Source organism: Peromyscus californicus, unplaced genomic scaffold, assembly GCF_007827085.1.
Source record: "Peromyscus californicus insignis strain IS unplaced genomic scaffold, ASM782708v3 Scaffold_4__1_contigs__length_199733344, whole genome shotgun sequence".
NCBI classification, from domain to species: domain Eukaryota; kingdom Metazoa; phylum Chordata; class Mammalia; order Rodentia; family Cricetidae; genus Peromyscus; species Peromyscus californicus.
This window is the reverse complement of record NW_026294562.1, coordinates 96,576,306-96,603,861: the sequence shown is the minus strand read 5'-3', so window position 1 is coordinate 96,603,861 and position 27,556 is coordinate 96,576,306. Positions and strand designations below refer to the sequence as shown.

Here is a 27,556-nt window from a genome sequence, read left to right as displayed (position 1 = left end):
GTCAAGGTTGTGGCTCTTGGGGACCCAACTCTTCCCCCAGGCTGTTTTGTCATCACTCCTAAGGCAGCTGTGTCTGAGGTGCCCTGTGTTCTCTTTGTCAACATTGTCTGACTTAGCTTTCTGTTGACCTTGGACATTTTTCACCTTGGGCATTTTCACCTATACAAGTACAACATTGTATACAAGATGCTGTACTTCTTTTTTTTTTGTCGTTCTGTTTTTTCTTCTTTTATTAAAAATAGAACCTTTTCTCATACATTGTATTCTGATTACAGTTTCCCTTCCCTCTGCTCCTCCCAGTTCCTCCCCACTTACCCCTGATCCACTCCTTTTCGCCTCTCCTTAGGAAAAAAAAAAAGACTGCTAAGAGATAACAACAAAACATAACAAAATAAAATATAAAATAAAACAAAACTATCATATCAAAGTTGGACAAGGCAAACCAACACAAGGAAAAAGAGCCCAAGAGAAGGCACAAGAATCAGAGACCCACTTGTTCACAACACTCAGTAGTTCCATAAAAATATTAGGCTGAACTATAATAGGTACACAGAGTACACAAATGGAGGCCCTGTGCTTGCTGCTTCAGTCTCTGTGAGTTCATACAAGCCTTGCTCAGTTGATTCAGAGGACCTTGTTCTCCTGGTGACCTCCACCCCCTCTGCCTCATACATTCTTTCCACCTCCTCTTTCACTGAGTTCCCTGAACTCTGAGTGGAGGTATTTGATGGCAACATCCCATTTAGGGTTGTGTGTTCCATGGTCTCTTTTTCTGCATGTTCTAGGAGGAAGCTTCTCTGATGATGGCTTGGCTGAACAAGACACTTATCTGTTAGTATAGCAGAATATCATTAGGAATCATTTTATCATTACTTTTTTAAGACCAGTAGTATTTGGTTTTACCCTAGATCTCTGGGCTATCTAGTTTCTGGATCTTGGTCACCAAAGCAGTATGAGGTATGGGTTCCAGCTCATGGAGTGTGCCTTAAGTCAAATCAGATATTAGTTGATTACCCCCTCCCCAAGCTTTGTGCCACTTTACCCTAACATCTTTTGCACGCAAGTTAATAAACTTGCTTGGCATAAGTCACCTTATGCAAGATCTCCTGGTTTCCCAGCTATTGCTTGTGTTTTTGTTTCTTGTCTTCTCTATTTCTCATCCCTATCCTCTCACTTAACATCTTTATTCCTGCTGGTTTGGGTCACTTAACTTCAACTTCCATGAAATATACAGTTCGATATTTTCCAATATCTGGTGAAAGAACTCTAACTTTCCTCAAAAGTCCTATATCTTCCTTCAGATTCACATTAGTTGACAATGTATGAAAATGTTGCACATCCCATGTACATAAATCAATTATCACACACATTTATTGTCCATGCAGAATCACTCTATACATAATGCACACACGTCATCTAGGATATCAACACTTGGAATAAACTGCTTTGGACATAAATGACATTCTGTGAACACTGTATCTGGAATATCCAGAAGTCAATATGGCAAAGTTGAATTTCACCAGCCCCCTTTTGGTTTTCCCTCTCCCACCTCATTCTTTGCCCATAATCACTTTGTTTTTAAGAGAATATAACAAAATGAGAGACAAATTCCATTAATAAAGAGCTTCTAAGAAAACAAAGTGCTTTTGTACATTCCCACATTGTGAAAACAAATGTGGAGGGGGTGGTCCTAAAACGAGTGGCAATGTTATTTCATGAGAATAATCCTTACAAAGGGTCTCCATGGTAGAAATGTGGACAAGATGTAGGTAAGACAGGTATATGTAAGCCAGAGAAAAGAAGCACAGAAGGTAGAATGCTTCTGCACCATCAAAGTCATTCCAGGATAAATGGAAGACTACAGAAGGAAATGGGAATATCATCCTGCATTGGGCTCCTGAGTACTTTGATTACGAACTTACACCATCAACACCCAGTTATGGAAGTAGTTTGGGTATCTGTGGATTAAAACTATGTTCTCTAAAGATGGTTATAGATAATGGTAGAATAATATGAGTTTGGCAAGTAGCTGTGGGGTTTAGAGGAAAAAGAAATATCCCTGGGTGGAAAGAGGTTGGTTCATGAAAGCTGCAGTTTATAGAATTTTCTCATTATTGTAAATTTACTTTATTTTATTTGTTTAATGTTAGAGGGCAAATTGTCACAAATTAAGTGAGCTGCACCTTTGAATAATAATCTTGGGCAAGACTGCAGAAACAAACATTCCTTGGTAAACATGAGTGAACTTTACTCTCAGATTAGAGATAGTTCACAATGAAAGATGTTTAAGCCGTTGATGAACTTCAGAATGACCTATACCCCTGATTATCTCCTATATTCTTTTATCTTAACTCTCTTTTAAGTACTTTTCTTAATGCCTCCTTCACATCCTTGTTCCTTAGGCTATAAATGAATGGGTTCATCATGGATGTTACAACTGAGTAGAAGACTGAGATTACCTTATCCCCTTCATTCATTTTCTTTGAGTTTGGCTGCATGTAGGTAAATATTGTTGAGCCATAGAAGAAGATAACAACAATGAAATGGGAACTGCAGGTGGAGAAGACCTTGAGCCTCCCCTCACCTGATTGCATTTGAACCACAGTGTAGATAATATTCCAGTAGGAGAAAAGGATGAGAGAAACAGGACCTAGGAGAATTACTACACCCATGGCAAAAATGACCATCTCCGCTGTGTAGGTTTCTTCTGAAGCCAGCTTCAAGAGTGCAGGAGGCTCACAAAAGTAATGATTGATGAGATTTGGTCCCTGGTATGACAAGCATAAAGTAAATGTGGTATCTACTACAGACACAAATATTCCACTAGCCCAGGATCCCACAACTAGCAGAACACAAACCCTATGTGTCATGATGGTGGAGTAGTGCAAGGGCTTGCAGACAGCTATGTAGCGATCATAAGACATGACTGCTAGAAGAGAGCTTTCTGTACACCCCATTATGAGGAAAAAAAACATCTGCATTGAGCACCCAGCAAATGAAATGGTCTTTCTTACAACTAGAAAATGGACTAGCATCTTAGGAACGATAGTTGTAGAGAAACAGAGATCATTCAATGACAGGTTTTTGAGAAAGAAGTACATTGGTGTATGAAGTCGAGAGTCAACATGAATGAGGAGTATGATGAGCAGATTTCCAAACACAGTGAGCAGGTAGATGATGAGAAATACCACGAACAGCAAGATCTGAGTCTGATGATCTGAAGAAAGGCCCAGCAAGATGAACTCAGTCAGATAAGTGTGGTTTTCTTTTCCCATGGATGTGTACTCTTACAAATTAGCATACATGGAGTAATCAAATGTTGACTATGATGGTCAAATCCAGAAAGCAAAAATTTCATGGAAAGAAAAAATTTGAGGTTAAAAAAGCATTTAAGTAAGCATTTAAGATGCTGGATTTTCTACTCATTGCATCCTTATACTGCTCATAAAGTCAGCTGAGTGATAGGTACATTGAAACCAGAGCTATCCATGCCTTCCTGGCACTCCTTAATGACAGAGTGCTATCATCTATGGGGCCATTGTTCAACAGTTGTTTGGATAATGTCAGGAAATATCTTCAGAGCAATTACATGTCGTTAATCTAACATGAAAAATTATGTGTGATGATAAATATCAAGAACATAGATGGGGCACAAATATATGAGATGACTTTGAAAAACAATAAAAATCTTCCCTTTGATGAAAAACTATTAGGGTTACTTTCTAGTTCACTGATCACAGAGAATATTTTAGCCTTGATTTAATCAAATATAGATGCACATGATCATCTTCTCCATTTTCTTTTCATAGAATTCTCTATCATCTTCTCCAGTAAGTAAGAGGAACTACAAAGTTATAACCCTGTTATAGTGTAGAAACAAATGAAAGAGCTATGACCAGTCTTGGGCAGTAGCACATATGATAGGGCCTTTCATGAGTCCAGAGGCAGTCACAGGAATTGTCTGAAAAGGACAATGTCTTATGTGATCTAATAGTAGCCTCATTTGTGTTGCAGTTGGACAGACTGTGTAATAGATTGGATGTGTGCATTGGCAGAAAATCAGGCATTTGTGTAGTGTTTGGTAGCCAGGCAGGATGCACAGTTACTATCTACAACTTGGTGTGTATCTGTAAAAAATGAATGATATGATGACTGGATACAAGATGAAAGATAAATGACCAGAAAGGTGTAGAAAAAGTAAATGGTGGAACATGAAGCTTGAATGTTCTTAGGAATGACTGAAGCACCCATGCTCTTTAGAATGAAAGTGGTGTCAGAAAAGAGAGTCAGTCCTGCTGACTACAACATATTAAGACAGGACAAGTCAGAGACTGCAAGAATATTTGTGTTTACACATATGACCCTCTGTTCAGTTGTACAGTAGGAGAAATGTGAACAGGATCATTGATCTGAACCATTGGTTATAAATTGCTAAGTGTATCTTGAGTCAAGACCACAGAGATAAGCTTCAGTTAAAGAATTGCCATTAAGACTAGATCTGAACTGTGTTATTCTAATCTATGAAAGGGTGCAATGGACCAGCAAGATCATGTCAGAAAGCACATTACAGAGACTAGTGTAAGTAAGGAAGATCTTGTTTCTCACTTTTGTTTGAGATGACAGGAGGATCAATGACAAAGTCAGTGCCATCAATAATCAAAATTATCTCGTCTCTTGAAACTGTCATTTACAATATTTTCATTGGTAATGAAATATTGTTAGTGGATTGCCTTTAGTATTTCTTAACTGAAATATAAAGGAAAATACTATCTTTTGCAATAATATAACCATGGTTTCAAGAAAATATTTACTTCAATATGTGTATATGTCTTGCTATAATGTAAAATGTGTTTCTTATTAATATTGAAAGCTTAAAGAAGAATCTTGTCTTAAGTCCAAAATATTTAAGGATATCAATAAAAGTTTCATTGCTGATCCCATTTTCTAATAGTTTTAGTAAGTGGATTTGTCATGTTTTATGCAATGAACTATACCTATTGTTATGTATAATTTGGTAAATGGTAATATGTACAATCACTAAGTATTCATAATTATATATTAATAAATATCTGACCCTAACATGACTCTAAGGTTTTTCAGGTTAATAACTCTATCTTAATCCTAACATTCCATACATCTACATCTCTTGACATGAAATAAATTTTCAAAAATTTTGACTAGCTGAATGAATAAATGAATGAATACAGGAATCAATGGGCTCTTCCTCAATATTGTTATTTATTATACATATGCATTCAAATATCTCAAGCAATACTATTTAAAGCATAATTTACAATTTTGAAGGCATAGCTAATGTTTTTCTAAATAAGTTATCTCTTTAGAATTGGGAAATCCTTTGATGAGGAGAACCACAAGTTAATATGCTCATGCACCATCAATTGCAGTAAGTTGCTCTTTCTTGTTTTAGCCCCAGGCAGAGTGTATCATTCTCTACACATTGTTCTACTGGTGCCTACAGAATCCACAAAATTCAGCCTTAGTACTTACTAGCTCTGGCCTCCTCCCACTTGCCAGAGTAGTCAATTGTACACTGCTAAAGCTCTACACTGTGTTGTAAGCAATGCCCTATATTTCCACTGGGTTTCACTGGGAACAGATTATGAGAAAAATGAGAGAGGAGGAAAACACCACTGTGGATAAGACTGAATATTCAAAGAGCAGTGAGATATTAGTGGGTGGAAAATGATGACTAGTTTAAATATATGTATATATCCATTTATTTTCTGGGGAAGATTTTAGAACCCAAAGTGGTACCCTTATAAAGAACCAAGATTTCTAAGATTAAGGATTATAGAGAAGATAAGGGAAAAGAAAAACATCCTCTCCCAAACAGACTGTAGGTTAAAATTAGTATTTGGCCTTCCCTCAGAATAGACTCCAGGTTTCTGGGTTTGAAGGCATCTCGTTTCCTTCAGGATCTTTCTCCTTGATCAGCACAGCATCATCGTTCTCCTTACCCAGAGGCCAGGGGTAACTTTGTTCTAGAGAAGAGGAAGCACAGATGAGGGAAACTCACACTGAGTACATTAGAGGTCTGGAACTCTGAACTGCAGATCTGGAGTTAGGACCCTGGTGATTCTCAGGCTTCTCTCTTGGCAGCTGGACCTCTCCTGGCAGTAGACCCCATTACCAGCTCTTGCTGCTGTTGGCTGGCATAAACAGGCAGTTTCCAAGCACCAACCCTGATCTCAACCCATTTTTTAGAGAAGTTCTCTAAATATGGAGGTCTTGAGGGAGGATGCAAACAAGATATCCCCTGGGGCTCCTCTTGGCAATAACAATAACTCATTTTATTATCTTTTCACACTATGAGATGCCTTGGGACATTTTGTTTTGTTGATTTTGTAATCACAGCTTGAATTCTATGAAACTACTTTCCAATTCTTACCTAAGCAACAAAAAATTTTTGTATGCTCTAAGTGTCAGAATGATGAAATAGGCCTACTCTACCCGCCCCTTCTCTGTGTATGGCCGCAAAGTAAATTGTAAAGTACATACAAGCAGGCATCTTAACATCATGATACCCAAATTGATAGAAAAATGCAAATTTGCATTACTTTTATGGGTCCTCTAGTAAAACGTTCAAAAGTGTTGTTTATTTGAAAAAGTCATGAGTTCTGTTAAATTATTTTAGCTGGTATATAAAAATATGACAAAGAAAACCTCTGGTTCTTTTCTGGTATAATTTATTGAAATTTTCCAATTATGTGTTCTTTGTATCAATTTTCTTTCTTTTAGATGAAAATATACATACATATATATTCCTTTTCCTTATTTATTACTAAATTTCACACATCTACCTAATTTTAATTCTAACAGTGAAATAATTATTTGTGTGAATTTTATAATTCATCATTAAAATAATTTAAATTTAATGACTCTTTAGTCATTTTAAGTTTTTTAAAGAAACTTGTAGGTGTTGATAAGTTTTGAATGAAATGAATACAAAAGAAAATCGATCAAGAATGGAAGACTACGCTTAGTGCTTGTGACATTCGTGCAGGTCACAGACAAAGGCAAGTATTAGAGAAAGTTTTGATCATTGTGATCTCTTTTTATAGACAGGGGAACTAAAAGGCTTTTCCTATAATAGGTTAAGTAGTGTCAAGGCTAATGGAATGACAGAGTACAGGGCTACTTCTTGTACCTCATCTTGAACTACTTCTCCATGTATTCCACTAGCACTATGTACCTTTCTACAAGAGCGGTTAGGCTGTCAGGGCCACAGGACAACAGGTTATAAGGGCCTCTTTGTCCTGACTGCTTGGGTGAATTTAGACTCATCAGGCCTGAGGAGTATAAGAGTGAATTAAAGTAGGTTCAGTGACATAGACTCATTTTATTTACTTCATTTAAAGCTTCTTAATTGTTAAAAAAGTAAATCTTCTCTAGTGACAGTCAGTAGTACAGGGTTGTGTAAGTTTCCTCTTATTTGAAGTACTCCAGTCCTTGGATTAGTACCAGGAATGATCTCATTTTAACTGGTGACCTCTGTATATACTATGTGTGTATTTTTTAAGTAAATTTATAAAATGCTCCCCTATGGCTTTTCAAACACGCTTGTGTTATTTATCTTTCTTTCTTCCTCTCCCTTGCATAACTCAACCTCCATCTTCTCTAGTTAAAGCCCCCACTACCTCTCCCTCTCCATCTCCCCACGACTGTGCTTCACAGCACCTGTGTTCTACTGTCCCCTTTCTAGAGCACCCCATGATCCCTCTCCAGTTTCCTAGCTTCTGAAGTCACTGCAGGTTATAAGCCAAATTTAAAGGGATCCTGGGGTATTGGAGGTGGGAAGAACTGAGGGGTAGATATGATCAAGATACATTGTGGACATGTATGAATTTTTAAAGAATAAATAAAATTTTAAATTTTAAAAAGACATGAATTTGGGAGAAGGGGGAAAGGGGGCCTGAGAGGAGCTGGAGTAGGTCAGGGAAAAGGTATGATCTAAATATATTGTATTTGTGTATGAAATTACCCAAGATGAATAAAAACGTTTAAGGAATAGAAATGCTAAATGTGAAAAAAAAGTTCTTTTATATGCTGCCTGTACAAATCATTTCAACTTTCAGGACACAATTCGCTGAAAGTGAAGGGATAATAAAACACACTTCATAAAAATGTACACCCCCCAAAAAAGGATAATTACATATTTCAATAAAATAGCCTTATAATTAGGAGTATAAAATGACACAAAGTTTTTGTACAGTTAAGAGGTCATTCAATATTTGTAATAGTTATGAATTAATATGTACTCATTTTAGGTACAAATAAATATAAAAAAGAAAATATTAACAGACATGAATGGTAGGTAGGTAAAAAGCAATAAAGGCCAAAAGGATCTAAATAAATATAGATAAGAGAGGCGTTACCACATTTGATAAAGCTCCTTCACCTGTATAAACATAATAACAGCCTCATTAAGCATTATGACACTAAATACAAAAAGGTAGGACCTGTAACCGAAGATAAATAAAGTAAAAAGCAAATTAAAAATGAGTAAATAAACAGTCTAATTAAAATATATGAAATGTGGTTCCAACATGTTGGATGAAAATAGTACACCTGTCATTTTTAAACTCTTAGCAGTTCACACTCCATGAATTTACTCATTCATTGTTCCTACTGAGCCAAACAGAGCCCATTTCTCTTCTGTTATCTTATTACTACATGAAAGTATAGTTAACTTGTTGGGATCCAACATCTGTCTTTTCAAAATCAAAAGTAAAACTTACTAAAAGGTGAATATACTGTAAAACTTGGAAAATTCCTCATATCCAGGCCAAGTCGTGCCTGACCAAAACCACTTGGTCTCATGTAAATGCCAATGCTGTTTTTACCTGAAATGAGCATGCTTTAATGAGTAGCCAATCCATTTCCAATTTTATAATTTCATACAGTCTAACCTTCTACTATTTCACCTAAATGTTATGTGTAGAAGCTCCAACAAAAGAAGAAAAGTAAAGCAGAATGTGTGTGTATGTATGTATGTGTGTGTGTGTGTGTGTGTGTGTGTGTGTGTGTGTGTGTGTTCATTTTCCCTATGGCATAAGAAGGTAATGCATATACTACTTTACAGTATTCCTATTAGAGTTAAAAGAAAATTTTCTCTCATTTTACTAAATTTTAAAACTAACCAAAATGAGTTGTGGATGACTATAAAAGTTAGTCTCCAACCCGCATCAAAGAATGATAGTTCATACCTACAAAATTTTTCAGAAACCTCTCTTGGTGTACACCTGCTGAGTCAAAGACTTTTAAAACAGAATAATTCAAAATGCAATAACCTCACCAACAGAACTATTAGCAATAGTTCAGTAATAACTGATTATTTATTCAGAGTATTTCATAGGTAATACAATTATTTTTATAGTTATTTTGCGAATGTATGTTTTAACTAAATCTGCTTTATTAAAAAGTATTTAATTAAGACCTGACAGAAAAAGAGGTTTCTCTATGATTTTATCTTTTTCTGTGTCCTTAAATTGTTCTACTAAGTCAGTAAGTTTACAATTACAGCGTTTCCTCCAATACACGTGCTTTTTGAGGCTAAGTCAAGGGATGCATGTCTAAGTCACTTCAGGAAATAGAGTCTCCCAAGGGCAGGGCTCTGCCACCTGCTATGGTTTTCCTGATGGCAGCTTTGACTTCCTTGTTTCTCAGGCAATAGATGATAGGGTTGAGCATGGGAGTGAAGACTGCATAGATAGCTGAGATCAGTTTGTTAGAATTAAATGAAGCAATGGCCCGAGGTCGGACATACATGAAGATCACAGCTGTGTAGAAGATGACCACCACTGTAAGATGAGAAGCACAGGTGGAGAAGGCCTTCCGTTGCCCAGTGGCTGATGGTATATGCAGGATGGTAGAGACGATGAAGGCATAGGAAAGGACTGTGGCTGAGAGAGGAAACACTAAGATGACAATGGCTAGAGCAAAGTCTACTGTTTCAGCCATAGATAAGTCCATACAGGCCAATTTCAGGATAGGTGACACATCACAGAAAAAATGGTTCAAGATATTATTGCCACAGAAGGCAACTCGAGAGATAAAGTACACCTTTGCCATGGAAATGGTGAAGCCACTCACCCAGGAACTGATGGTCAGCTGAACACAAAACCCTGTGGTCATCATGACTGGATAACGCAGAGGCCAACATATGGCCACATAGCGATCATAGGCCATGGCAGCTAAAAGTACACATTCAGTACAGGCAAGGGATATGAAGAAATAGAGCTGGGTCATGCATCCCAAGAAGGAAATGGTATTGGGGTGAAATAAGAATCCAACCAGCATCTTAGGGACAGTGACAGATATATACCAGGCCTCCAAAAAGGACATGGTACCAAGAAAATAGTACATGGGTTTGTGCAGGGACCCAGTGACCCACACAGTAAGAATGATGACTAGATTCTCCAAAAGCACAAACAAGTAAGTTATGAAGAAGATGAAGAAGAGTAAAACTTGCAGCCAGGGAGCAGTAGGGAAGCCCACGAGGATGAACTCTCTAATGTTGGTGATGTTTCCCTTCCACATAGTTGCATCACCAAAAGACAAAGGATTTAATGCTAATATCAGAAAATTCAAGAGTAAGATCCAAAAGAGCAGAATGGGCAGTTAGACTGCAGATTTTTTTTTTCTTTGTTGTAAAAATCTTACTCTAAAGTCTTCAACTACACTGTGTATGATATGAGAAACCTGAGAGGCCACAATATGACTCAAGAAAAACAGAGATCACCTAAAACAAAGAACACAAAGCCAAGAGCATTGAAACGGAATCATGAGGCCATATTTGGGATTTGGGTCTTTGGATCTGAGTCAGGAATGGGTCTGCAGATGGCACTAAGGGTGAGCACTTTCTTGTTGATATATTTCCAAGTTTTAAAAGGAAGTATGAGGCAGGAAACCAAATGACTGGAAAACGTGCCTAGGATGGTCCCACAGGCAGTGCCAGGAACGGGGCAAGTTCAAAACCTGGATAAAACAGAAGCAGCACAACCACTAGATTAGAAACCTCCTGGTCAGGATAACTGCCGATTCTGGATGGTTGTACATCTTTTCTGTTTTTAAAGAAGTTTTTTTTTTTTCATTTTACATACCATTTTACATCTCCCTTTCTCCTCTCCCCTACCTTCCCCAATTCCACCACTCCCCAATTCCACCCTGCCCCAATTCCACCCCGCCCCATCCACTCCTCAGAGAGGGTAAGGCCTCCCTTGGGAAGTCAACAAAGTCTGGCACACTAAGTTGAGGCAGGCCAAGGTCCCATGTCTCCCCCACCCCCACACACCCACACCCCCCACACCCACACCCATACACCCCACACCCACACACACCCACACACCCCCATACCTCCCACACCCCCGTGTCAAGGCTGAGCAAGGTGTGCCACACTAGGACATGTGTTTCAAAAAGCCATTTTATGCACCCAGGATATGTCCTGGTCCCACTGTCAGGAGCTCCCCAAACAGATCGAGCCACATAACTGTCACCCACATTCAGAGGGCCTAGTTCGGTCCCATGCAGGTTCCCCAGACGACAGGCCAGAATCCATGAGCTCCCATCAGCTTGCATCAGCCGTCTCTGTGGTTTTCCCCTTCATGATCTTGATCTCACTTGCTCCTATGATCCCTCCTCCCTCTCTTCAGTTGAAGACTAGGAGGAGCCCAGCACAGCGCTTGGCTGTGGGTCTCTGCACCTGCTTCCATCAGTTACTGGATGTAGGTTCTATGATAACAATTAGGGTTAGTCACTAACCTGATTATAGGGGAAGGTAAGTTCAGGCACCCTCTTCATTATTGCTAGGAGTCTTAGCTGGTGTCATTCTTGTGGATTCTAGGGTATTTCCCTAGCACCAGGTTTCTCCCTAACTCCCTAATTGTTCCCTCTACCAAGATATCTCTTTCATGTACTCACTCTTAAATGGGTATTAGATGGAAAGCAAAGGATAACCAGGTTACAATCCCCAACCCCAGAGAAGCCAGGTAAAAAGGAGGACCCTAAGAGGGACACACATGGAGGGCCGCAGGAAGGGACAATAGTTAAGATCTCCTGGTTAAACTGGGGGGGAGGGGTTGTAGAAGGGAAGGGATGGGGGAGGGGAACAGGAGGGACTGAGATGGCTGAGTGGAGGGAGGGACAGAGAAGTTGTACATCTTCTGAAGATTCCAGTAATACTCCTCTGCCTATGTTTAGAGAAGTGTCTTTAAAAATCGAATGAAGAAAAGTCAACACCTTTTATATGGCTTGTACTAATGCAAATAATCATTATATATACTTATGTAGAGAATTATATATATATATGAATATGGATGTGATATGTAGTAGATATTTAAAACTTTGGTTAATATCTCTCTCCATTTATGCTTTAGACACAGTAACATGTCAACAATCATGGTTAATAATAAACTAAACAGTAATAAAAGTATAGTTTTAAATATGGTCATATACAGCCAATATCTTCTCTCTTAATTACTTTCCCAAGATTTCTTGCTGTACCATAGATCTTAGCAACCTTGGCACAAATGAGTTTATTTCCTTTCCTTATTATGTCAGGAAAATTTACCTTTTCACTTGCCATTAGTTTTACACTTTTGAGTCATTGTTACATGAAACAATGGCCCCTTGAACATAAGCACCGCCACAGGAGGGGCAATCAACGACTAGGAGGAGGTAGAGCAGAATAGGGCTCCTGTGTTGGACACAGGGATGGTTCGCGTGAGAGGAGGATGGCATGGGACTTCATCATAGGTGCTTGGAAGAACATACAATTTGAACTTGTGAATTATTTACTTCTATAATTTTCCACTTAGTGTTTTAGGCAGTAGTTCACTATACATAACTAGAATTATGGGACTCAAACTGCAGAGAAAGGAGAACTATGGTATATGAACATACTCACAAATACATGTGCATTCATACCATATCTCATATGATTTAATTCCAACTTAATTTATTAACCTAATCTATGCTTTCTTCAAACACAGGTTAAATTTAAATATTGAAGCAAGTATCACTTGATTGGTTCTATCTAATTCTTGACTTTAAATGTTATTACTTTAGATACAACTTGAACATAAATTGTATTTGATGAGCTTATTGGGAAAGGGAGGATTCAAGGGGTGAATTCAGAAAGGTCCTGGCTCCCCAGGGGACAATATGAGCTAAGGACACAATTACAATTTGAATAGAGTTAGAAGCTGGCATAAAATTATAAATAAAATAAGCTAAAGAGAAAAATCCTTTTAAGGAAACAGAAATTTCCTCAAAAGAAAAAGGCAGAATGCAGGTAATGGGAAATAAGTGAAATCTTCTAAATGTCCATTAATTATTTCTCATTTTCACCATTTTTAAGGACTGCCTCAAACTGACCATAAATTATGGTCAGTTATTATATATTAGGACAATGGCTATAGGGAAGTAGAACTCAAATTTGACTTCTTTCTACACCAAAAAGAATTATCCTTTAATTAATTTTATTACATCTCTCAGGAGACTTTTACACCCAAGAGGTATAAGAGAGAGAGGAAGCACATAGCTTAGCTCTGAACTATTACAATAAGGTAGTAAAGGAATGTTTGTTGGTAGATGCACCCAACAGGTCTGATTTTTAAGATGTCATGGAACACATTATAGAAATGTGACAGGACAGTTTACATGGAAAACAGACTCAGTGTCTAGAGAGCACCAAAGCAATGAGGAAAGTACTTGCCAGTGGAACACACAGGTAGAAAGTCTAACCTCTACTCCATGACTTATTGCTTTCTGACTTCATAATCTGAAACAGACCTCAACTATCTAAGCCAATTCACTCACTAGTGGAAAGGGGATATATAGCATCATTAGTGGTAAGGAGGAGCTAATTATTCCTCGTTTAAGGTCTGGTCTCCCCTAGATAGTAAAAATAGAAAGTAGGCATTGAGTATGGTAGCACATACCTTTAATTTCATTGCTCAGGGGACAGAGACAGGCAGATCTCTGTGAGTTTGAAACCAGGAGTCTACAGAGTGAGGTCCAGGAAAGTCAGGAAAAGAAAAAAGAAAAAAAGGGTCAGATTTCTCTGAAGACTTGAAAGAAGAGAAACAAATAAACAAGCAATTATAGTCTGATGATTTATAGTCACAAATATGCATTGCCAAATATCTCACTGGAGGAGAGATCCATCTAATAAATAGGACTTTCTTATTTGAACCTGGATAGTTGAGCCCTGATCAGGAGAAATTCATACAAGTAGATAGATGATTCTATGATAGTTTAATGAGGTTGGATAGCACATACCAATAGGGAAAGGATGCAGAATTACTGCAAGTTTAGATCCAGGCTGGTCTACATGGTGAGTTCCAAGACAGCCAGGGCTGTGCAATAATACCCTTCTAAAAAGCAAACAAACAAAGAAAAGAAAGATGATAGCTAAAATATAGTACATTTCAGAAAATTAATCATCTAGCTCACCTCTTTTGTATATTAAATTCATTTGTTTTACAAATGTTTACTGAGACCCTACCATGGGACAAGTACTGCTTTGTACATTTAAGTGACTCAATTAACAAGATAGACAAACAAGGTACAGTACCCTTCAGTAATTACATATTAAAAAAGAAAGCAAGCAATCAACAGTGACTATAGCATGTATAAAAATGTAGAAATGGAAAGGTTCAATGGAGAAATTTAACAATAACAACAACAACACACACACACACACACACACACACACACACACACACACACACACACACACACACACAAACCAGGAGTGCAAACAGTGGCAATAAGTTTATATTTTAAACAGAATGGTAAGGACAGGTCTCAGTACACAGTCATGAAAAACAGAAAAGCATTAGTCATGTGGTATCCTGCTGGAAGAGGTTTTTAGACAAAAGACAGCTCTTTAAACACCCTACAGTGATCCATAGAATGAAGGACAACAAGGAATATAGTGTGGTAGAAGCAGAGTGAATAGAGGGAGACATGAGGTCATAGCAGTAAAGAGCAAGAGACCTGACCGTGAGCAGATCATTGTTTCTTCTAATGCGGGGTTCACACTTGCTGTTTATTGGACTAGTTTAGTAAGGTTTTGAGCAGTTGGGATAGTTAAGAATTCAGAGGCTTAGGTATGTGGCTTATTGAGCATTAGCATGTGTGAAGACCTGAGTTTAATCCCCGCATTTCAGAAAGGTCTTAAGCAGGTATTGTTAGGAGTTATTTCCTACACAATTGAAAGCTAGTCAATTGATAAATTGTGTCTCCCGAAAAGTAATCATCCTGTTATATGAGCAAGGGGCCGTGTCAAGATCATGATGGGGAAATCCATGGAGACAACTGAACCAAGCTAGTGGGAACTCATGAACTTTAGACCAACATCTGTGGAGCCAGCATGGGACTGGACTAGGCCCTCTGCATAAGCAAGATAGTTGTTTAGCTTGGTCTGTTTGAGAGGCCCCCTGGCAGTGGGATCAGGAACCATCCCTGGTGTATGAACTGGCTTTCTAGAGCCCATTACCTATGGTGGGACACCTTGCTCAACTTTGATGCAGTAGGGAGGGCCTTGAAGCTGTCTCAACTGAATGTACCAGGCTTTACTGACTCCCCATGGGAGGCCTTACCCTTTTTGAGGAGTGATGTGGGGTGGGGGGTGGGGAAGGCTGGAAGGATGGAGGAGGAGGAGAGATGAAAGGGAGATCTGTAGTTGGTATGCAAAATGAGTAAAAAATTTCTTAAATAAACAAAAAGTAACCATCCTGCTCTTTACTGATCATACTTCTGTGTCTGCTTTAGGACATTGGATATCTGCTAACTCCTCTTGATTTCCTTTTCTTCTACTGCCCCCTTTCTATGACTACTACCTCTCCAGAAATATCCAAGTCTTTTCCATCTTAAATCGTCAATTTGTAACAAGTGTAGTTGCACAGACCTATAACCGTAGCATTCAGTGGATAAGGGAGAGGCATCGTGAATTCAAAGCCAACACAGAAAAAAAAAATCAGACAAGATATTTTCCACTCATTGAACCTACTTTTTACATTCTCCTCCTATGTGTTTATTAGCCCTGTAGTTGGAAGCAGTTGAGAACCAGTAAACAATGCAGTTATTTAGCAATTGACCTAGAGAAAGAAACAGAGTCATATGTAATAAGTATCACATTAAAATATCAAGTATGTTGAGAATCCAAGGCAGAGACAGATTGTTCTTGTCTAGGGAACTCAGAAAGCCTTGAATACACAGTTTGGACTGCATGAAGCATTGCAGGGTTTTGAAAAGGGAGATAACTACCAAGGAAAGAAAACCAAAAATGTAAAAAAAGTACAGTGTGAAGAAGTGGAAATGAATAATAGAGTTGGATTTTGATTGGAAATAATTGGGGCAGAGAGAAGGGAGATGAGTAGTGAGAAAGCTGGAGGGTGGGGTTATGTAGGATTAGCTCTCTGTACACTTTTTTATAGAACCTACTAATTTTTCGCTTATAACAACAGATTGACAAATACCTCTTGTCACACTGGCCACATGTGGAAAGGGGTTGAGTCTCTGTTACAAAACCTCTAGTATTGGCCTGTGATTCTGTTATTGTTGAGTTACAGGTTTATCTTAAAACCACTGGTAAGACTGTATCACTTCAAGCATTGCCTAGATCCTTATCCAGACTGTATCACTTTAAGCATTGCCTAGATCCTTATCCATGCTCCATCACTCTGGGTTGGTAGCTGAGGATCACACGAGGTTCCTGCCCTACATTTTTACCTTGCTGAACATTCACCAAGTTTTTCTACCTTGCTTTTACTACCTTCATTCTTCATGACAGCTTTTGGTCACTCCAAGATCGTATAATCTATAGTGATAACAATAATAATTTATTGGATATGTCACACGGCAAAATATGTACCATTCTTTTTCTAGATGTCATATTACTTAATTCTCACCACACCACAATAAGGTAGCTATTACTGGTTCCACATTATAAGTAAAAGAGTCAATATACATATAAATTCACACAAGCTACTAGTGGCAGAGATGGAATTACAATGTAAGATTGTCATTCTCCAGAACTTATATCATTTCTACTTTGTTTTTACTGTATAACAATATCAAATATTTCTCCCCCCTCTTGATGTATGTGTGTATAAATATATATAAATGTATATCCTTTCTTCTATATTCCTAATCTATTCTTCAAATAATTCTGTATCAATAACCCATTCTTTTCTATACTGATCACATGCAGATCCTTCATGACCCTTCATCTTGATCCTTAAAATGAAAATGATTTTCTTTTTTCAAGACCTTTTACCCAAATTCTACATCTAAAATTTAGCTTCTACATGGAAGCTGAGCTTTTAAGTTTTTTTAATTTATTTATTCTTTTCTCATACAATACATCCTGACTAGAGCCTCCTTCCTCCATTTCTACCAGCCTCAACACATACCTCCCCTCTACCCCAATCCACTGTTCCTCCTTTTCTTTTCAGAAAAGAACAGGCCTCCCAGTGATATCAACCAAACATGGCATAACAAGATGCAATAAGACTAGGCACAAACCCTCATATCAAGGCTGGATGAGGCAACCCAGTAGGAGGGAAAGGCTCCCAAAAGCAGGTAAAAGAGTCAGAGACACCCCACTCCCACTGTTAGGAGTCCCACAAACAGCCTAAGATAAACAACTATAACATGTATGCAGAGGATGTAGCACAGACCCATGTAGGCTTGGTGATTGCTGCTTCAGTCTCTGTGAGCCCCTATGAGCCCTGTTTAATTGATTCTGTGGGCTATGTTCTTCTGGTGTCCTCGACCCCTCCGGCTCCTACAATCATTCCTCCTCCTCTTCCACAGGGTTCCCAGAGCTCTGCCTAATGTTTAGGAGTAGATCTCTGCATCTGTTCCCATCAGCTGCCATAGGAAGCCTCTCTAATGATGATTGGGCTAGGCACTGATCTATGAGTAGAACAAAACACTATTAAGAATCATTTCATTGAATTTTTGGGGTGGTTTTTTTTTTTGGTCAGTTGTGTTTGGCTCTACCCTAAGTTTCTGAACCATCTAGCTTCTGGTTCTTGTCCAGAGATTTTGTGATCAGTCCAAAGTTACTAATGTCTAAAATTGTTTCTCATTAGAAACTTTCAAGTTTATAAAACATTTAAGAACTCCTAACATTTGTAATACTCTTCATTAAACACCATGTGAGTCTGCCTGACCACCCTTCTACAGTAGGCAGACCTCTGATCCAGCCACAGACTGACTTTGCCCTATGTACTTTTTAACTCTTAGAAAGTAGTGGTAAAATTGGAATATTGGTTCAGAGAAAGACAGTGGCTTGCCTGCTGAGTCGAAGAAAAAAAACTGATGTAGGTGACCGAGAAGATGCTCCAGGTGAGACAGGTTTTCTGAAGAAGTAAGAGAAAGTGAGATGAGAACTAGAGGAATACTGCAAAGGAGGGGAGTATGTTTACCCCGGGGTGGAAGGCTGGATTAAGAGGAAAAGCAAACTTCCAAGTCTGAGCAGAAAACAGTGGGCCGAGAATGGCTCTGGGGCCCTCACAGATAACCGGCAGACTGTTCACCAGCTGTTTAAGAGAGTACTAAATACCATTCCTATCTGCAGTCTGAGTGACCTTACCTAAGTATGAATGTGAACATGTGCATTAAATCCCTCCATTTCTTCCTGTACTCCTAACATTGCTGCATGTGCCCCTTATGATCTAAGCCCTATGTTCCTCTAAATAGTAATATTCTTTCTTTGCTAGATACTCAACACAAGCTTGAGCTACTTTGAAAAGTGTGAAGCGCTTCAGTATGTTACTCTTCACAGTGGTCCAGTCACACATACTCTCCCTTTTTCCTGAAATTCTTCCTAATTTATGCATCTAGAAAAGTACTTGTTCAAATATTATCCTCTGCCAAACCAACCATGGCCATCCACTTCCCTCCTCACACACTTACCACCTTCCAGCTGTTTTTCACTGCAACCTCTGATTTTGTAACACTTTGCACCTTCAAGCATCACATGGTAACATTTTGTTTTGTTTACCTTTCATTGTTAGATTTATGGACACCTTGAAAATACCAGTTTCATCTGATTTTTTACTTACCTTATCATCTCTATTTTCTATCACAGTCCCTGGGTTGTGTTTGACCCTTGATAAGCAAATTAGTTATGAAATACAATTACGACTGGATATCTCACTAACCACATTTCATTGATGCTTTTCTTTGCTGCCCTGGTGAAGCAGGTCACCTAGTTTGAGTTTAGTTTAGATATCTTGATTTAGTTGTCTTCTTACCAGACTGATGGACAGGTGTCCTCTTGAACACAAGCTTTATCACATATGAATCATTGTCTTTGTTTCTGAAAGGGATTGGAAAACAAAAGGTGAAAAAAAAGAAAAGAAAGAAAGCAGCCTTTGGAATAGCCTGTTCTAGATCTTTATTGTTTCTCAATAAAGCCCAAGAGTTTCACAGCTTTTATTCTTCTCTACTAAAAAGGCTACAGGGTCTAGAGTCCAAGAAAATGGTAACTCATTCTGTTATTGATCCAAGGAAAATGAAACATCACTTCAATTTGCATATATTAGAAAAATTTAAATCCAAAATTTACACTTACTATTGGGCTTGTTTGATACCTCTAGAGCCCAGGATAGGAGAGATTTTTGTGTTGTTTGTCACTCTTGCTGTGACTCTTGCTCTTGACCTGTTTCTCTGCCAAAAATCCCTGGCTGCTTTATATGTTGACTCCTCCCACTGTCTCTCCCAGGCAGAACCCAGATCTGGATAGGTCCCAAGCCTTTCTTTTCCTCAGTCTCTGTGTGTGTCTCTTTAATGTGTTAATATTTGAAAGAGGATGCAGCTGAGGTGATAAAAGCACACGCAAAAGAATTTCATAGAAGTTTTGATACGTATTAGGCTCTAGGGAGAAACACAACTTTGTGTCCACTCTCTTCTACTAAGCATTAAAAATAAGTAATTGTACACAGGGCTAGGAAAGTAAACATTAAGGATAAAACAAATTTGACAGTTTTGTCATCTATGTAGCACGATATTGGCCCTCTTATCTTTTAAAAAGAATTCTCTTGGCTCTTCCTTTTAGAAGCTTAGTAACAGGAATATTCATTCTTAGAGATCCAAGAGGAAAGCAAAAAGGAATCCAGAGCAAAGGAGAGTAGGAAAGAGGAAAGTAGGAAAGTATACATGGAATAAACAGCTTAGAGTATTTCTGTTCTCACCAGTTATTCCATCTCTTCTGTTATTTTCGGAATGCTAAGAACTAGATAGACAACTATGATTAGACTCTGAAATAAAGAAAAGGAACAAGAAAAATGTTCAGGTCTTTGAGAGTCTGGAAATTAGGCCAATGGAACAGGAAATGATTTTGTGTGGTTCAGACCTAGTCAGAAATGATCCAGACCTGATCATCTATTAACAAGTTAAGGACACAGATCTTCAAAAATATGTGAAAATATGTTTTAGCCTACAACCTTATTTCTTCATACACCTCTCTTTGACAACAGCAATTTAAAGGGCAAAAGCTAAAAATTATTGCATATGATTATTTTCTCAGTCTGTTAAACATTCTTCTATTAGATAAGACCAAGAAAAAATTAGCTGACAAAAATTTAGTGTGATCTTTACAACAGTCATGTAAGCACATTTCTGTACTAACTCTGTAACTAAAAACAAGATGTGAATTTATTTTCATAAAAATAGAAATATATCAATTTATTCATTCAATCAAAGACTTCATTTTATAACAAGTAAAAAATTAAGAATTCAAAGAAAATAACTACTGTAACTGGTTGTTAATGTGGGGTGTATATGATATTGCTCTATGTATGCTTACAAAGAGCTGATTTCCCACCTTTCTTAGGCTTACTACAGTTATTAATAACTGAAACATTGCCACTCTAGGATATCACAGATATTGGAGAGACCTTTGAAATATTACAGTATGTGATTTATTACCATAACATTCTTCAGACATTGAGAAGACTACGATCATTTCTGTTTTAAACATGTGAGCTTTCCAATGACAAAGCCATAAAAGCACCATGGCTCCATCATAGAAATCATTCACAAGAAACTGAGACTAATATTGACAATCCATATGCCTAATCCATGGCAAAGTCTTCAGATGTGTAAAAGGTTATTATTCTTTTCTGTTTTATGATCAGAAAACAATGGTTCAGAACAAGTAATGATTTTCCTATGGTGCCTGTATTATCAACATTCTAATAGCAACATTTACTCAAATTCTATTAAGCAAAAGAACATTTATTACTTATAACATTCCCACAAAGACTGTAGTGGAATTCTTTAGGTTGAATGTCAGAGTCAGTTTTTGACTCTAGAACTCTTATCTTGGCTACAGTAGAGCAAGTTGCAGTTGCTGATGAATGACCAGTGAATCATAACTGCCTTAATCCACATAAGCTAAGGAATGCCCCACACCCTACCTCCCCCTGAATGCAATCCGTATGTGAGTTAACACCTCAGATAGATTCCACATGCACCTAATACCATGTAGCATTTGTCTTGCTGTGCTTGGCTTATTTTACTTGCATGCTGTCTCCAAGGTCCATCCATGTTGTCACATATGACAAGATCTTCCCCTTCTAAAGGTTGACTTGGTGATAAGATAAGCTTTAGTGATTTATTGTTCAGATCAGTGACAATATCAAATAGTGGAAGTACACCATATACTTCAAAATTGTTGGAATGTTAGACTCTGTTTTCATTCATCACAAAAATATGAGGTATTAGAAATGCCTTAATCATTCCATACTGTGAATCTATGTCAAATCTATTGTCCCCTATAAACTTTTATAATTATAATCTTCAATTAAAATTGAAATATAATAATAAGTCTCAGAGAAGCATTTAAAGATAAGTGAAGACCTTAAAACTAAGGTTTTTAAGCTTTCTAACCTCAGTCTATAAAAACTGTTGAAACAGACAAAGAAAATCCAGGATAGTCACATCAGTCATAAAACCAAAAGTTTAAACATTTTGGGAAGAATGTAGTATTTTGCAATTGGAGATATGCTAGAAATTTTGGAAGGTATAGTCATTATGGCTATACATTAAAAATATATGTTAAGACAGAGAATGAATCATCATATGGTTATTGACAATTGAATGCATATTAATTAGGATTAATTTTGGGAACTGAGCCATAAACAGATATATAAGAAACTTACAATCTAAAATGAGAAATTTTCTTTATATCCAAATTATTATTTACAGGGTAGAGCGCTATAACCAAGACATTGTTAATGCTAAATGGAAGTTAAACACAAACAGCAATAATTCCTTCTTGACAGGTGTGGTATCAATAACCACATGGGAACTGGAAAAAAAAGAGGAAAGCCTCATAGAGTATCCAGGATCTTATTCTTTTTTTTTTTTTTTTTTTTTTGGTTTTTCGAGACAGGGTTTCTCTGTGTAGCTTTGTGCTTTTCCTGGAACTCGCTTTGTAGACCAGGCTGGCCTCGAACTCACAGAGATCCGCCTGGCTCTGCCTCCCGAGTGCTGGGATTAAAGGCGTGCGCCACCACCGCCCGGCTTATTCTTAAAAATATTTTTGAAACACTCAACTTATCTTGGACTTCATTGAATAACTTAGAAAAAGTTATACCAAGCTCCATGATGTTTTCTATATATATTCATTATCTTTTAATCTTTTTCCAATTTTGAATTTAGATATTATCATGCACATTTTACAGGTGAGGAAACTGAATTTCTGATGACCTATGAAAGTTACAGAGCTAACAATTGGTAACACCAAAGTCTTTGTGTATGTGGGTGAATACAGTAGGTGCATGTGTGTGCACATGTGTGCTCATGCATGTGGAAGCCAGAGGACAATCTCTAGTGTCATTCCTCAAGAAGTCATTCACTTTTTTTTATAAAGTCTTTTATTTTTACCTATAACATACCAGTTTGGCTAGGCTGACTGACAAACAAACTCTAGGAATCCATCTGTCTCTGCCTCCCCACTACGGAGATTACAAGCATGTCCCACTATGCCTAAATTTTTTACATGGGTACTAAGGATCAAACTCAGGTTCTCATATTTGTGTGGCCCACACTTTACCAACTGTGTCAACCCTAGTCCCAGAATCTTAAGCTAAATATTAACCTGGAATGTTCATCCATTCTCTCAATATTTTCCCACTTACTCAATCCCAAAGGGATATTTTAAAAAATGGGTTTTATTCTAGGAGGTAGTGAAACTCAGTGATTGATTAGAAGTACTTGAAACAACATACTTCCACAAACCTTACAGTACAGTCTGTTTACTCTGATAAAAAACAACCCAAAAAAATTAAAAGATAAGGGGATCCTAGCTCACAAGTTGTTACAATTCATGGGGTCACGTCATCCAGTGGAAAAAATTCTTAAATATTCTCATTCTCTCTGTCTCTGTCTGTCTATCTGTCTGTCTCTGTCTCTGTCTCTCTGTCTCTGTCTCTGTCTCTCTCTGTCTGTCTCTGTCTCTGTCTCTGTCTCTCTCTGTCTGTCTCTGTCTCTGTCTCTCTCTCTCTGTCTCTCTCTCTCTCTCTCTGTCTCTCTCTCTCTCTCTCTCTCTCTCTCTCTCTCTCTCTCTCTCTGTGTGTGTGTGTCTCTCTCTTTCCGTTTCCTGATGACACTTTCCATTGGCCCAATTGAATGAAACCAGAGGCTAATAGCCTGAAGTCCATTTGATTGATCAACTCCTCTTTTCTCCTTGGCAATAAACTATACAAAGAAAAAGAAGCCCATAAAGCAAAGCATGGGGGCATAATGGAGAAATGGTGATAAACAATGCACAGGCTTACCATAACTGGAACACAAACTGAAAACTGAGAACCCATCGTCTATGATGAAAAGGTGCTGCAGCCAAAGCTGACTAGTCAACTCACCTTGCTCCTACATCAGTATCAGTAACTACTGTTCATTTGGTAAAAGTTTCAGGAACATCAATTTTTGACATAGGAAACAATTAAGTTCACCTCTACAGAGAAATATTTGAAAAACAGAGCTAAGCATAGAAGAGAGTTACAAAATTATAATTATTATTATATAAACCAACAGTATTTTTCATCAATAACTCAGTGCAATTACAAATAGTACAATCAATACAGTACTGCTGTAAGTTGTCATCACATCTCTCTATGTACATTAATCACTAGATTGTACTTTTCCTTACAGAAATCAATCTTTGACGGCTAATGTCCTCTAGAGCTATTATTACAGATTAGAGATGCAAAGACAATGTGATAGAATGTATTTTTAAGCAAGATTCCTGGGCTCAGGCAAAGGCATTTATATTAATTTAGTTTCAACTATGGACAACTTATTTAACCTCATTGTACTTTATTTTCTCAATTTGCAATATCAACCAGCTAACCATAAAGTGCTCTGAGAATCAAAATACCTTATTTTGAGTGAAATACTAACAATAGCTTCGATATCTTATATGTCTATTAGTATAAAATAATTTCAAGGCACTATAGCTATCCAGAGTTGTTAATAAAAGCTCATGGTTGAAGTGATAAATATTAGGTCTTTATTTATTTATTTATTTATTTATTTATTTATTTATTTATTTATTGGTTTTGCCTGTACTGTGATTTCTTTACAAGTCCAACTTTGTGAAGTGAAGCTATTAATAAAAGGACCATGACAACTCTCATAAATTACATTAGCAATGTCTTTATCTCAAGGCAAGGGGATCAACTGAGCAGGAAGCACTGACCACCTCCCAAGGTCTTCTTGATAGCATCCTTAACTTCCTGGTTCCTTAGGCAGTAGATGAAAGGATTCAGCATGGGTGTAAGTACTGCATACACAGCAGAGATGAGTTTGTTGGAATTAAAAGATGCGATAGCTCTGGGTCGGACGTACATGAAAATCATAGCTGTGTAATAAATTATGACCACAGTGAGGTGGGAGGCACAGGTAGAAAAGGCTTTCTTTCTTCCCTGGGTGGATGGTATGCGCAGAATGGTGGACACTATGTAGACATAGGACAGCACAGTGGTGATAAGAGGAAAGACGAGGATGACAATAGCCAAAGCAAAGTCTACTAACTCAGCTGTGGACATGTCTTTGCATGCCAATTTGAGGATTGGTGAGATATCACAGAAAAAGTGGTTCATGACATTGGAGCCACAGAAAGCAACATGGGAAATGAAATACACTTTGACAACAGAGACCATGAAACCACTGAAATAGGAAAGGGCCATCAGCTGCATACAGTAAACTGTGGTCATAATGACTGGATATCGGAGAGGGTGGCAGATGGCCACATAGCGATCATAGGCCATAGCTGCCAGGAGCACACACTCTGTGCAGGCAAGTGAGATAAAGAAGTAGAGCTGGGTCATGCAGCCTGTGAAGGAGATGTGCCGTCTCTGCAGGAGGAATCCATCTAGCATCTTAGGGACAGTGACAGAGACATACCAGATCTCTAGAAAGGACATGCTACTTAGGAAATAGTACATGGGCTTGTGGAGGGAGCCAGTGGCCCAGACAGTGAATATAATTACAAGATTCTCTGCTATAATCAACATATAGACCACAAGGAAAAGAAAGAATAGGAGGACCTGTAGCCAAGGGGCTGTAGGGAAGCCCACCAGGATGAACTCACTGACAAGAGTGATGTTCATGTCCAGCATGACCAAAGTTACTGGGAGATGTTGACGTCTTCTATGGTAGCACCACAAATAAGGGCAATTATCTAGAACATCAGATAAAAAAATGAGTTAGTAATTCACTGTTCTTGTGAATAAGTTTCATAATAAAATTTGTATTAATAAAGACTCTCCTCTTCAATGAGATAAAATAATTTCCATCAAAATATTTTTTAGAAAATTTTTCCAGAATCAAAAGTTCACTTTTGCTACTGCCCATATACCAACACACCTTGGTGAGTTCACCAGAATCTTGTCTGCTGCTGAGTTTCCCTCTACTCTCAGGTATGACTAGGGTCATGTAGCTTATATACCAGACCAGCCAGATAAGTATAGTCTCAGAGCTCAGCAAAGCTCCTTTCTCAGCAGATAGAAGATATTACAAAGATCCATAATAGTTCAAAATGAAAAGTAAGTGGCTATGTAGTGCCCAATCCCAATTAATACATCTGCAATGCAATCTCTACACCTAAATCTAAAGAAATATCACAGAAGGGGGAAAGAAAGATTGTAAGAGCTTGGTGATGAAGCCATCTGCTGCTAATGTCTCCTAGATGTGATAGAAAATGTGTACTCATTAAATTTCAAGGAATATGATTCCCTAAACAAGACCAGTTGACATGTACCAATACAAATGAAGAAATTTTCACAAGGCCTTATCCCTACATGAAGGCCTTCAAGCAATCAATGGATGCTGAGAGAGGGAAACTATTTTCTCCATGGATGATCCCCCTTATAGGTTATCAAATCACAAGTGGTCAGCCCTAAACACATGTGTGTACATGCCACACTAAATGGAATCATTAGGCTTTGTAGGTGGAGTGGTGAAAGATGAAAATTTTGTACATAAAGTTCTCATACATGGAATTCTCAAAAAAATAAAATACTTAAAAAAATCTAGGCTGGCTCTGCATGTATTTTACAGTCTTTAAAATTAATAGAAATATGAAGGAAAAGTTCACATATGTATTTTCTGGTAAATTACAGTTTATTTAATATATGATGGAACATTCATTATAATTGGAAGGTTATTGACTCCAAAAAGTTCTAGCAGACTCATGTGTCTATACTGTTAAATGTGACTGACACAGAATCCAACACGGCAGCTGTATAGAATGGCGCATGCACTTTGTTTTTCAAGGACATCTGAAAATAATCAAATGGGCCTTATTTTGATGAATTTGCTTGTGAGTGTTCTCTATTATAGAAAAAATATTTTAAAAAAACAGAATAAAGGACTTTTGTTTGAAAAAAATTACTTCTACCCTAATACTCTTACCTACAGAGACTGGTTGGAATGTCAGTACCGTTCCAAGATCTTTTGTTAGAGAAGATAGACACATTTGTCCCTCCACATCAATTCTATTTCTGTTTAACTAAGAAATTACTGAACACACATTTGTTCATTTCTGAAATAAAATGATGGAGATTAGCATTCAACCATAAAATCCTCAATATGTTTAGTTTTTGAGTGATATTTTAGCTATAGTCCTTTGACCCACCATGATTTCTTCAATTGGAGTCTATTGAAATTTTTATATTATAGTAACTATTGGAAATGTCCACTTAAAAGACATCTACAAGAACTATATCAAGAGGCTGTGAAGATGTCTCAGTGGATGCAGAACTTGTCATCAAGCATGAGGACTTGGGTTCAGATCCCCAACACCCATGTAAATTGTAGGTGTGCATGGTGACCTGTCTGTAATCCCAGCATGCTGGAATAAAAGAATAGCTGGAGCAAGTTGGCTAGCCAGACTATCAGAAAGGACCCACTCCAGGTTCAACAAGTGACCCTGCATTAAGATAAAGAGAGCTCAGGGAAGACATCTGGTATAAACTCATCCCATGTATAACAATCTACACTTCTGTCAAGA

At 37.7% G+C, this 27,556-nt stretch overlaps 3 protein-coding genes across 3 annotated transcripts; all 3 read right to left on the bottom strand.

Annotated features, from left to right (window-relative positions):
* Positions 1–2,342: 2,342 nt before the first annotated feature.
* Positions 2,343–3,275, bottom strand: LOC128094966 (olfactory receptor 2D3-like). Its single transcript, XM_052713589.1, has one exon. The coding sequence runs from the start codon at positions 3,273–3,275 to the stop codon at positions 2,343–2,345; it is 933 nt and encodes a 310-aa protein (XP_052569549.1).
* Positions 3,276–9,603: 6,328 nt separating this feature from the next.
* On the bottom strand, positions 9,604–10,560 carry LOC128094917 (olfactory receptor 6). The gene has a single exon (XM_052713520.1). It carries the CDS (start codon positions 10,558–10,560, stop codon positions 9,604–9,606), a length of 957 nt encoding a protein of 318 aa, XP_052569480.1.
* A 14,159-nt stretch (positions 10,561–24,719) lies between these two features.
* LOC128123864 (olfactory receptor 6-like) lies at positions 24,720–25,664 on the bottom strand. Its single transcript, XM_052760148.1, has one exon. The coding sequence runs from the start codon at positions 25,662–25,664 to the stop codon at positions 24,720–24,722; it is 945 nt and encodes a 314-aa protein (XP_052616108.1).
* Positions 25,665–27,556: the final 1,892 nt, after the last annotated feature.

Bases quoted from the DNA above. Each gene is read 5' to 3' on its own strand.
- LOC128094917 (XM_052713520.1), bottom strand. From the start codon at position 10,560: ATGTGGAAGGGAAACATCACCAACATTAGAGAGTTCATCCTCGTGGGC.
- LOC128094966 (XM_052713589.1), bottom strand. From the start codon at position 3,275: ATGGGAAAAGAAAACCACACTTATCTGACTGAGTTCATCTTGCTGGGC.
- LOC128123864 (XM_052760148.1), bottom strand. From the start codon at position 25,664: ATGCTGGACATGAACATCACTCTTGTCAGTGAGTTCATCCTGGTGGGC.